Genomic DNA, 12,518 nt, shown 5'->3' on the forward strand with positions numbered 1-12,518 from the left:
TGTTTGGATCATGGAGGCAAATCCCTCACGGCTTGGTGTTATCTTTGTGTTGATACTGAGTTCTCATGAGATCTGGTCATTTAAAAGTGTATGGAACCTGCCCCCCCACTGTCTCTCACTTGTTTCTGCTTTTGTCATGTGACATGTGTGCTCACCTTCCGCCATGATTTTAAGTTTCCTGAGGCCTCCCTAAAAGCCGAGCAGATGCCAGCACCATACTTCCTGTGAAGCCCGCAGAACCGTGAGTCATCTAAACCTCTTTTCTTTATCAAAGAAAGAAAAGGAAGGAAGGGAGAGAGGGAAAGAGAAAGGGAGACAGGAAGAGATGGATAGAGGAAGGGAGGGAGGGCTTACAACCATGAGGACAGGTGTTGGGTCAATGAGGGATGACTTGGGAGTCCTATGAAGACTGATGTAAACTAGAATAAAGGGCGTGATGAGCTTATGATTCAAAAGTATTTTGTCATAGAAGTAGTTCATTTTCTGTAAAAGAACAGAGTAAATATTTTAGCTTTGTAGGCCACTGATAGTCTCTGTTGCTTTAAAAAATGTGAAAACCATTCTTAGCTTGAGGGCTGGACAGTCCAGGGCCATACTTTACTGACCCCTGCTTGAACTAAAAGCCCTTAGAAGAAGCTCTGGACAAATAATTTGCATGGAATCTTATGAGTTTTTAACATATTATGATGTTCGGTAGTTTAGGTATATTAAATGCCTGACGTACAATATTTTTACTTACAATGGGTTTTTCAGGATATAACCCTGTTTTAAGTTGAGGAGCATCTGTATATTTTTATTTTATTTTTACTTTTTTTGAAACAGAGTCTTGCTCTGTCACCCAGGCTGGAGTGCAGTGGCACGATCTCGGCTCACTGCAACCTCCGCCTCCTGGGTTCAAGCAATTCTCCTGCCTCAGCCTCCCAAGTAGCTGGGACTACAGTTGCACACCACCATGCCTGGCTATTTTAAAAAAATTTTTTTTGTATTGTTAGTAGAGACAGGATTTCACCGTGTTGGCCAGGCTGGTCTTGAACTTCTGACCTCAAGTGATCTGCCCACCTTGGCCTCCCAAAGTGCTGGAATTACAGGCGTGAGCCACTGCATCCGACCAAGCATCTGTATATTAAACTTTCCCCATTCAAATTGCTGTGTGGTTTCTGTCTCCTGACTGGATTCTGATATAATGCTTCACAACCTTTCTAATTACAAAGGTATTACATATAAAATCAGACAAGCAAGAAGACTATCCATCCCACCTTCTAGTACTCTTGCCCTCCAGAGGTAGCTCCAGTTAATGTCTTAGTGCTAAACTAGATTTATTTTTGTTTTAAATAGAAAAATAATGCAGGCACTAGTAAAACAAAAAGCAGTACAGAAAGGGAGAGAGTGAAAACTAAGAATGGCTTCCAGGCCCACTTCCTAGAGGTACCCACTATTAACATTTTTAGATACATCCTTCCAGAAATTTTTTTCCAGTTTTATTTAGGTATAATTAACAAATTAAAATTATGTATATTTCAGTTGTACAACATGGATATTCAGCATGTTTTGGGATACATATACTTTCTGATATGATAAACGGTTACCACAAGCAAGCTCATTAACATATTCAGAAATTCTTAATGTAGCTAGAAATGTAAGTGGTTTTGTTTTTTGTTTTGAGACAGGGTCTCACTCTGTTGCCCAGGCTGGAATGCAGTGGCGCTATCTCAGCTCACAGCAACCTCTGCCTCCCGGGTTCAAGCAAGTCTTGCATCTCAGCTGCCCTAGTGACTGGGACTACAGGCATCTGCCACCACACCTGGCTAGGTTTTGTATTTTTAGTAGAGATGGTGTTTCACCATGCTGGCCAGGCTGGTCTCAAATTCCTGACCTTAAATGATTCGCCCGCCTCAGCCTCCCAAAGTGCCGGGATTACAGGTGTGAGCCACTGCACTCAGTCGTAAGTGGTTTTCTAAACAAATGAGACCACACCATACATACTGTCCCTATATTTCATACTTGGGCAAGGGGAGGATAATTGACTTTTTTCTTACTAAAAAAAACTAGCCGGGCGAGGTGGCGGGCGCCTGTAGTCCCAACTACTCGGGAGGCTGAGGCAGGAGAATGGCATAAATCCAGGAGGCGGAGCTTGCAGTGAGCTGAGATCCGGCCACTGCACTCCAGCCTGGGCGACAGAGCAAGACTCCGTCTCAAAAAAAAAAAAAAAAAAAAAAATGAGGATAAAAGTATGGTTGTTTACCAACTTATAGTAGTATCATGAATTTAGAATGGTCTTCTGGCCATTCAGAAAACTACTTAACTGGTAGGAATGAAATTCTGGATACTGACATTGATACAGACACTCATATCAAATATAATACTATGAAATACTATGATATGGAAATAATATCATGAAATCACTAGAGATAAAATATTTTCTACCCAAGGAGAGTGGATTCATAAGAAAATTCTAAATTATAGCATATGTTGAACTCTGAAAAGCCTCTGGAATAAAGTCATTTTTCCCTAACCCCTGTTTCCTCTTTACACTGGCAGTGGATAAAGGGAAAGTAAGTTAATTCTACTGTGCCAAAGCTAGTTCAATATAGAAAACAGGTTCTACAAGGATTAAGGAATATCTCTTGACCCACAGAAGATTCATGTGGATCCTGTGTTAAACTCGTTTCATCCATGTATGAAACCGATTCAACCATTAAGTTAGCCATTTATTATATCAATTGAACACTTCTTCCATATTGTGGCTTTTAGATAGATTGGCAGACCTGTCCCCAACCCCTTCCCTGTTGACCATGAACAATAGAGGGTTGGCTGTATCAACTTGATTGAAGGGTTTACCTTTAGCTGGGGTGAAGTTTTCAGGGACCTCAGGTATTGGTGATGATTTATTTCTTGAGCTTGGTGGTGAGTATGCAGGACTGTTTTTTGTTTTGTTTTGTTTTGTTTTTTAGCGAGCCTTACACATTTTCTTTTGTATGCAATATTTAATAAAATAATTTTGGATAATTTGGTTTTTAGCATTAATTGAACAACTTTTTTTACATCCTCAATGTGCCACAAGACAAATTATTGATTCAGCAGTTTTTAGCTGAATCTTTTATTTCTGAATGATTGGAGAGAATGGCAGTATCCATTTCTGGAGAATAGTTAAGTACTTAGATTGAGGATGTCTTTCTTTCATGACATTAAGCAATGCAATATCATCTGCATCCAAGAGCCAACTTAACATGTTCAGTCTAATGAGGCTTGGCAGTCGTAACACACATTGACTCAAAGACTTGACTGTTGTGGCCTGAGCTTTGATACACTCTGTGAAATTCCTGGAGATGTTCAACTCCTGCAAGTTTGGCATGTTGTCCAGTGCTTGAAAGAAATTTCTGTATCCTTCCTCTGTAATCTTGTGATTGATTGAAAGATTTAAGTTCTCAAGTTTCTGGAAACCTCCATTGATTGCTACTTTGGCTACAAAATAAAACATTTATGAAAATAGAATCATAAGGACTTCCATTTCAATAATGGTGGACTAGGTTTTTTTAACCAGCCTCCTCTCCCACCACCACTACTACCAGGAAGTGCTCAATCTAATTTTGTTTTTTGAAATGTGGTCTTGCTGGGTTAACACAGACGGGTCTCTGTTTCTTTTTCTTTTTCCTTTTTTTTTTTTTTTGAGATGGAGTCTCGCTCTGTCACCCAGGCTGGAGTGCAGTGGTGCGATCTCGGCTCACTGCAACCTCTGCCTCCCAGGTTCACGCCATTCTCCTGCCTTAGCCCCCAGAGTAGCTGGGACTGCAGGGCGCCCACCACCATGCCCAGCTAATTTTTTTGTATTTTTAGTAGAGGTGGGGTTTCACCGTATTAGCCAGGATGGTCTCGATCGCCTGACCTTGTGATCCACCTGCTTCAGCCTTCCAAAGTGCTGGGATTACAGGTGTGAGCCACTGCGCCTGGCCATCACAGGCTGGTCTCAAACTCCTGGACTCAAGTGATCCTCCTGCCTCAGCTTCCCAAGTAGCTGGGATTACAAGCACATGTCACTGTGCCCAGCTTAACATAATATTTTTAAAATATCTCCTTAAAAAACACAAAGAGCTGATGAGTTAATAAAGAAGCACCTGGCAAAAATATAAGGGAGAAGCAGAAACCAAAGAAGTACAGCCAAGTCTTAAAGCACCGACGCCATTGTGCTGAGAGTTTCGCCATCCTGGACAAATATGAGCTTCTCTTTTGGTCTCATAGGAGGTCACATCGTGCCTACAAACCAGACTAAATTGGCCGGTCACACTGGCTCACACCTGTAATCCCAGCACTTTGGGAGGCCGAGGTGGGTGGATCACTTGAAATCAGGAGTTTGAGACCAGCCTGGCCAACATGGTGAAACCCCGTCTCTACTAAAAATACAAGAATCAGCCGGATATGGTGGCACATGCCTGTAATCTCAGCTGCTCAGGAGGCTGAGGTAGGAGAATCAGCTTGAACCTGGGAGGTAGAGGCTGCAGTGAGCCGAGATCCCACTACTGTACTCCAGCCTGGGTGACAGTGCAAGACTCCGTCTAAAACAAAACAGAAAAACAAAACCAAACCAAAAAACACAAAAAAGAAAAATCCAGACTAAATTACAAGGGACTTCAGAGATTGTGGCAACTATGTCTTTCCCTTTTATAGAGAAGGGGGTGTGACATTCCTAAAGCCATGTCATCTGACTGTCTACTGCTATGCCCTATTTCTGTTGCCCAGAAGGGACCCTCCTGTTTGAGACTAAAGCCTCTGAAGGAAACGGAAGCTGGGCACACCCTGTGTTCTCAATAAACACAACTTGACTAGACTTTGGAATGGGTACCTAGCAGAGTTTTTGTTGTTTCGTTTTGGGGTTTAAAAAAAAAATTTTTTTTTTTTTGAGACAGGGTGTCACTTGGTTGCCTAGGCTGGAGATGCAATGGTTCAGTTATAACTCACTGCAGCCTAGAATTTCTGGGCTCAGGCAATCCTCCCGCCTCAGCCTCCTAAGTCCTAGCTACTCAGGACTAGCCACCATGCTTGGCTAATTTTTTCCATTTTTTATGGAGATAAGGTCTTGCTATATTGCCCAATCTTATCTCAAACTCCTGGCCTCAAGCAGTCCTTCTGTCTTGGCCTCCCAACATGTTGGGATTACAGGCATGAGCCACTATGCCCAGCTTTGTTTTTAATTGCGAAACCTCTTTTTTTTTTCTAACTTGGGCAAAGGTTAAGTTTGGTTTCAATCTAGAATCTATGACTGTAGCTTGACTGAGGTTAAAGAACAGAGGTACTGAGAAAATGTCTTCAGCTATGTCCTGAATAGGTATCTTCAGTGACATTCAAGAGATATTTCTCATTCCCCCACATGAAGGACACTTCTGGAGGGACTGGAAGACAGACTCAGGTCTTCCACATGCATTCCCTTCTTTCCCCTGTTTCAGCATAATATGTCCACTTCCTATTGTGTGGTTAGCCAGTTCCGTGATGTGTCTGAATGCTGTCTCCCACAGGTAAAGTTTAAGCATTACTGACTACTGGCAAACAGTGGCCTCTCAGCTGTCCCTCAGAAGAAGCTACAGAAAAGTAAGCTTGCTTTGTTCAGTCAACAGATATTTATTGAGTTCCCACTGTGGGCCAGGCATACTCTGCTGGGTGCTGGGAAGAGAAAACACCCGCTGTCAGGAGGGAGAGGGACAGGGGTTACTGGCTCAAATCTGTGTGAGAGTCAAGTTCTAAGGAAGGCTTTGACCTAATGTAGTGAGAAGAATAAAACACAAATAATTTATAGTAAATGAGGATGAAAGAGACCATAAAATTTAATGTTATTAAATTCTTCCTCATACAGAGGAAGAAACAAGGCCTTTAAGAAAAAAGGCTGTAAGTTGTCATTGTTTTTTTGGTTTTTTTTTTTAAATAACATGAAATAACAGTGCTGAGCGGTAAGAAAATGAGATCCAGCCCTTGTAACACACCCGGCAAAGCCTCTCCATTCGGGCTTTTAATTTCCTCTCCAGTCTTTTTCTCACAACTCACTCCTGCCTCTTGCTCCAGATATTCCTTTTTTTCCCCCAAGTTCTTCAAATACATCTGGTTCTCTTTAATTCCAGGCTGCGACCTAAGTGATTACCTCTGTTTGAAATGATGTCTCAATCCATCCTCTACCAACTAGGCCTGGGTCATTCTTCCTTTAGGTCTCGACAGAAATCTCAATTCCTTAGGCCAGGCACCGCGGCTCATGCCTGGAATCCCAGCACTTTGGGAGGCTGAGGTGGGCAGATTACTTGAGGTCAGGAGTTTGAGACCAGCCTAGATAACATGACGAAACCCCGTCTCTACTAAAAATACAAAAATTAGCTGGGTGTGGTGGCGCATGCCTGTAGTCCCAGCTACTCAGGAGGCTGAGGCAGGAGAATCGCTTGAACCCAGGAGGCAGAGGTTGCAGTGAGCTGAGATCCCGCCACTGCACTCCAGCCTGGGCGACAGAGCAAGACTCTGCCTCAAAAAAACAAAAGAAAAAAAAAAAAGAAAAAGAAAAAGAAACCTCAGTTCCTAAAAAAGGGCTCCCCTGGTTCCAAATTAGGTTGAGTCATTCTGCTATATGCAAAAAGAGCAGAGAAAGAATGGAGGAGAAGAACCGGGCAGAAGCTATATGCATATTGGCCAAGAACTTCCCAAAACGGATAAGAGACATCAAGCACGGAGCCAATCAGTTCTAGAAACCACAAGCAGAGTAAATACAAAGAAAACCCACCAGGACACATTAGCGTGCACCTGCTGCTGTTGTCTGCTCAGGTGGCCATAACAAAATGCCCTAAAATGTCCTATCTCCAGATACAAACACATTGGGGGTTAGGGCTTCAACACATGGATTCTGGGGGGTACACAAGTTCATAGCAACTGCCACAAAAGAAAGCAAAGAAAATAATCTTAAAATAATCCCACCAAAGGAGGGGGGAAAAGATACCTCACCTTTAAGAGCACAACAAAAAGACGACAGCCGCATAAACAAAAGATACTATGGAAGCTAGAGATGTGAGAGAAAATAAGTGCCAAAAATAGAAGTCTATACTCACTGAAAAAAATATATTTCAAAAGCAAAGTAAAAGACCTTTCTAGGCTGGGCACGGTGGCTCATGCCTGTAATCCCAGCACTTTGGGAGGTCAAGGAGGGCAGATCACTTGAGGTCAGGAGTTCGAGACTAGCCTGGCCAACATGGTGAAACCCTGTGTTTACTAAAAATACAAACACTAGCCAGGTGTGGTGGCAGGCACCTGTAATCCCAGATACTTGGGAGGCTGAGGCAGGAGAATCGCTTGAACCCAGGAGGCAGAGGTTGCAGTGACCTGAGATCGTGCCATTTGCACTCCAGCCTGGGCAACGAGCGAAACGCCGTCTCAAAAAAAAAGAAAAAGAAAAAAAGAAAAGAAAATTCAGTGAGCAGTACATATATGATTTTTGTACTCTCCTGTGTGTATATTCATCTTCAGTTTTATTTATTTATTTTATTTTTTATTTTTTATTTTTATTTTTGGAGATGGAGTCTCGCTCTGTCACCCAGGCTGGAGTGCAGTGGCTGGATCTCAGCTCACTGCAAGCTCCGCCTCCCGGGTTCATGCCATTCTCCTGCTTCAGCCTCCCAAGTAGCTGGGACTACAGACGCCCGCCACCTCGCCCGGCTAGTTTTTTGTATTTTTTAATAGAGACGGGGTTTCACCGTGTTAGCCAGGATGGTCTCGATCTCCTGACCTCGTGATCCGCCCGTCTCGGCCTCCCAAAGTGCTGGGATTACAGGCTTGAGCCACCGCGCCCGGCCTCATCTTCAGTTTTAAAAAGGAGTACTTAGGAGGATATGTCACCAGGTGTCTGAAACACCAGGTGACAAGAACACAGATTTGAGGGCTTGTATATCCACAAATGGGAGACCTTTTTGTACTTCCAAATCTGACAAGAATGTGCCTAAATCCAAGAAGGACACTAGAAGGAACAGTATGATAGTGAAAATGAGGAAGTGGGTTGAAAATTTCTAGAGGGACAAATGTTTATATAGACATGTTGCAGCAGAAAGCTTGGCTATACCACTGGCTTCCATGCAAGCTGAAACACTAGCTCACCAATTTCCACCACGCTGTCGTCATTCAACGTCTGGAAAAATGAGAGGACTCGGAGACAATGAAGCTGCTGACACTGCTGGATGATCAGTTTGGTCACTTGATAAATTGCATCCCCAGTAGGAAGGATCAATTCTTCCAGGTTACTAAGAGAACCTAAAATGTAGGCTGTCAGAAAAGACCAAAAAGCTATTCTCTTTGTACTTTTTGTTCCTGTGCAACAGTAATCTGAAAATCATGCATGGTCTAAACATCATGCACAGTCCAGGAAACTCCATGTAGCAAAGAGGCCATTCCTCTTGCTCTCCGAGGGCAAGAGAAGGGCCAGCACGTGCTTTCGTCTTCCTCGCTCCTCCAGACAATTCCTCCACCACCCCCTACCAACCAATCTCTCCTGCACTGAAGTCCAGGCTGCCAATTAAATCTCCATTTCCTCGTTTAGAATGAAGCTTTTCCTGACCTGCAGTTTCCTTTCCTAGCTCTGCAATGCCTTCAGCCACCTCCTTTCCCATTCCACCTCCCACTGTCATCCTCAGTGATTCTGCACCAGCCTCCCAGCCCTAAAGCCTCACAGTCCACCACTCTTAGAACCTTCCTTTTCACTTTGACTCCTTCCTAGCATGGCACACTATAGATCATTTGATCATTAGAAAGTTAACTTCTGAGGCCTCACGCATGGAAATATATTGAATACTTTCTAGCATAAAACAATGTCCCAGGCTTATTTTCTTTCCCTGTCTCAGTTCTTGAATCAGCCAATTTTGCAAGGACCCTGGTCCCTTTAAGGAAGGACAGGATTTAGAAATCAGTATCTAGGCACTTGGTGTGTTCATTATTACTGCAGTACCTTCTAGTCTCTCCATTGACTGAACTGAGAAATATGTATGTGTGTATCTACAGACATGTGGAGATCAGTGTATATATACAGAGGTATCTATTTATGTATGTTCATAGGTTAAAAAACCATGAGGCCAGACCAATATTTCCAATTCTAATCCAATACCTCGAAGCTCATTCTAGCCTCACCTTTCAGTATTAGTAAATTCCTTTTCCAACTGTGAGGAAATGTGGCTCTCATTATACTCACTGTTTTGTTTCTTTGTTTGTATGTTTGTTTTTGAGATGGAGTCTTGCTCTGTCACCCAGGCTGGAGTACACTGGCCTGATCTTGGCTCACTGCAATCTCTGCCTCCCAGGTTTGAGAGATTCTCCTGCCTCAGCTTCCCAAGTAGCTGGGAGGGACTACAGGCATGTGCCACCACGCCCAGCAAATTTTTGCATTTTTTAGCAGAGACGGGGTTTCACCATGTTGGCCAGGCTGGTCTTGAACTCCTGACCTCAAGTGATCCACCCACCTCGGCCTCCCAAAGTGCTGGGATTACAGGCATGAGCCACTGCACCTGGCTATACTCACAGTATTATTTGCTTAATCAACCTGTGATGTATGCCAGCCATCCCCTTGGCCCTGATCCTACCTCTGCCACCTCAGCCCCCACCCACCTAGCTGCCTCCAAAGGAAGGGAAGAGAAGAGAAGAGGAGGATCCTGGCAATCTTTTTTTTTTTTTTTTTTTTTTTTTTTTTTTTTTGAGGCGGAGTCTTGCTCTGTCGCCCAGGCTGGAGTGAGTGGCACTATCTCGGCTCACTGCAAGCTCCGCCTCCTGGGTTCACGCCATTCTCCTGCCTCAGCCTCCCGAGTAGCTGGGACTACAGGCGCCTGCCACTGCGCCCGGCTAGTTTTTTTGTATTTTTAGTAGAGATTGGGTTTCACCGTGTTAGCCAGGATGGTCTCGATCTCCTGACCTCGTGATCCGCCCATCTCGGCCTCCCAAAGTGCTGGGATTACAGGCTTGAGCCACCGCGCCCGGCCCGATCCTGGCAATCTTAATGCACACTTATGTTTGAGAAGCACTTTGAATAGCACAGCTCTACAGTTCCTGTCTCCACTGCCTCACTTTATCTTTTTTTCCTGTTAGAATATTTTTGATGAGCATACATTACTTTCATAATCATTTTTTAAAAATCAAAAAGTATTTAAATTCTATAGCTATCATTTTATGAAACATAGGGTTTCACATATTGAGTTTTCTTAACCTTAAAAGATAGATTTTTACTTATATTCTAGTAACCTTTGAAACTATGAGGTCTTATATTTGGAACAGATACCTGACAATGAAATTGCATAGTGCTATAATGACCAAATATGTACTCTAAGAAGTCATTCTGCTTTGAATGAGATCAAGTCTGGAGGTAAAACTATAGTGAAGGCATTTGGTGGGTAGAAATTGAGCATCACTATCGCTTCGTTCTAGTAAGCAAGGGTAGCTAATACATATCTTACTTCCTTGTGGCTAACTAAAAATGGGAGAAAAAGGATTCTGGGCAGAAAGAGAATAAGAGTACGTAAAAAGCACTATTTTGTAAACATACCAAATTTTTCCGATGTTTCCTCATCAGGAAAGTGCTGGCCTGCAAGATTTAATATCTTCAGAGAAGTAAAATTTGGCAAAATGGCAACTATGAAAGGGAAAATAAAAATTTAGTTATGTCCGCTACATCTCTCACAGCAAAGCGTAACATCTTTAAAATGAAGAAATTAGAAATTAATGTAATAATTCAGATTGAATTCATATGACTAAGTAGATAAAACAAATTTTTGCTCAGAAAATAATTCTGATAACTAGAAATGTCATTAAAATTCTAGAAATTTCAAATCCAACTGAACTTAAAGGTGAAAAAGAAAATTCTAGAAACACATATACTTTTTTAAGAAACCGAGACGGGCGGATCACGAGGTCAGGAGATCGAGACCATCCTGGCTAACCCAGTGATACCCCGTCTCTACTAAAAAAAATACAAAAAACTAGCCGGGCGAGGTGGTGGGCGCCTGTAGTCCCAGCTACTCGGGAGGCTGAGGCAGGAGAATGGCGTGAACCCGGGAGGCGGAGCTTGCAGTGAGCAGAGATCCGGCCACTGCACTCCAGCCTGGGCGACAGAGCGAGACTCCGTCTCAAAAAAAAAAAAAAAAAAAAAAAAAAATTTTCTCTTTTTTTCTTTCTTTTTTTAAAGAGACAAGGTCTCTGTCACCCAGTCTGGAGTGCACTGGTACCATCACAGCTCGCTGCAACCTCAACCTTCTGGGCTCAAGTAATCTTCCTGCCTTCTTCCCTAGTAGCTGGGATTACAGGTACCACTGTGCCCAACTGATTTTTTAAAAACTTTTTAGAGATGGAGGACTTGTTATGTTGCCCAGACTGGCCTCAAACCCCTGACCTCAAGCGAGCCTCCTGCCTCAGCTTCCCAAAGGGCTGGGATTACAGGCATGAGTCACCACGCCCAGCCTCAAAATATGGCTCTTTTTAAAGAGTGGTTAATATGACTCTGTGTCCACAGAAACATCTTAAACCACAATTGTAATATTATAACTCTTACCAAATGGGACGGCTTCAAAAAATGAATCCGAAAACTTAATTTCTGTGAGTTTCTTACAGGAAGCAAGTACAGTCATGAGAGACTCAAAATCCGAAAAGAAGTTACACTTCAGATGGAAAACATGAAGGTTTGGAGAATTTTGAATCAATTTTACTGTAAAAGATCAAGGATTTTCAGAAATTAGAAAATACTGCAAATTTCTATCAAAATTAGCCAAGTAGTTTATTATTTTGTTTCAATAATACTGAATTAAAACCAGCTACCACAATGTCATGATCTAAGAATCAGGTCACTGGACTTGGATTCAGGTTCTGCAACTAACAACTGATGTGAATTTTGACACATTATTGACCCTCTCTGGATAACAGTTTTCTCTTCTATAAAATACAGGCATTGACTCAGTAGCATCACCTTCAGCTTTAACATCTAATAACTCTATGTTTGTACATGACATTTGCACAACAAGAATACTGTACAAAGAGGCCAGGTGCGGTGGCTCACGCCAGTAATCCCAGCACTTTGGGAGGCCGAGGCGGGTGGACCACCTGAGCTCAGGAGTTCGAGACCAGCCTGACCAACATGGTGAAACCCTGTCTCTACTAAAAATACAAACATTTGCCGGGCGTGGGTGGCAGGCACCTGTAATCCCAACTGCTCAGGAGGCTGAGGTAGGAGAATCACTTGAACCCAGGAGGCAGAGGTTGCAGTGAGCCGAGATCGTGCCACCAAACTCCAGCCTGGGCAACAGAGCAAGACTGCGTCTCAAAAAAAAAAAAGAAAAAAAGAATACTACACAAAGAATACTATAATCCTAGCACTTTGGGAGGCCGAGGCAGGCGGATCACCTGAGGTCAGGAGTTTGAGACTGGCCTGGCCAACATGGTGAAACCCTGTCTCTACTAAAAATATTAAAAAATTACCCAGGCTTGGTGGTTGATGCCTGTAATCCCAGCTACTTGGGAGACTGAGGCAGGAGAATTGC

General features: G+C 43.0%; 1 protein-coding gene across 2 annotated transcripts in view; it reads right to left on the reverse strand.

Moving 5' to 3' along the window:
- Nucleotides 1-3,064: 3,064 nt before the first annotated feature.
- Nucleotides 3,065-12,518, reverse strand: part of NAIP (NLR family apoptosis inhibitory protein) — a 51,602-nt gene continuing 42,148 nt past the window's right edge. For both annotated transcript variants that reach the window (XM_038010471.2, XM_038010470.2), the window contains 4 exons: nucleotides 11,537-11,689; nucleotides 10,535-10,621; nucleotides 8,110-8,274; nucleotides 3,065-3,462 (listed from right to left, as the gene is read on the reverse strand). In XM_038010471.2, coding sequence (XP_037866399.2) covers nucleotides 3,098-3,462; nucleotides 8,110-8,274; nucleotides 10,535-10,621; nucleotides 11,537-11,689 — 770 coding nt within the window. In that variant the 3' untranslated portion in view covers nucleotides 3,065-3,097. The remainder of the gene's footprint in view (nucleotides 3,463-8,109; nucleotides 8,275-10,534; nucleotides 10,622-11,536; nucleotides 11,690-12,518) is intronic.

This window comes from Chlorocebus sabaeus, chromosome 4 (assembly GCF_047675955.1).
Source record: "Chlorocebus sabaeus isolate Y175 chromosome 4, mChlSab1.0.hap1, whole genome shotgun sequence".
Lineage (NCBI taxonomy): Eukaryota > Metazoa > Chordata > Mammalia > Primates > Cercopithecidae > Chlorocebus > Chlorocebus sabaeus.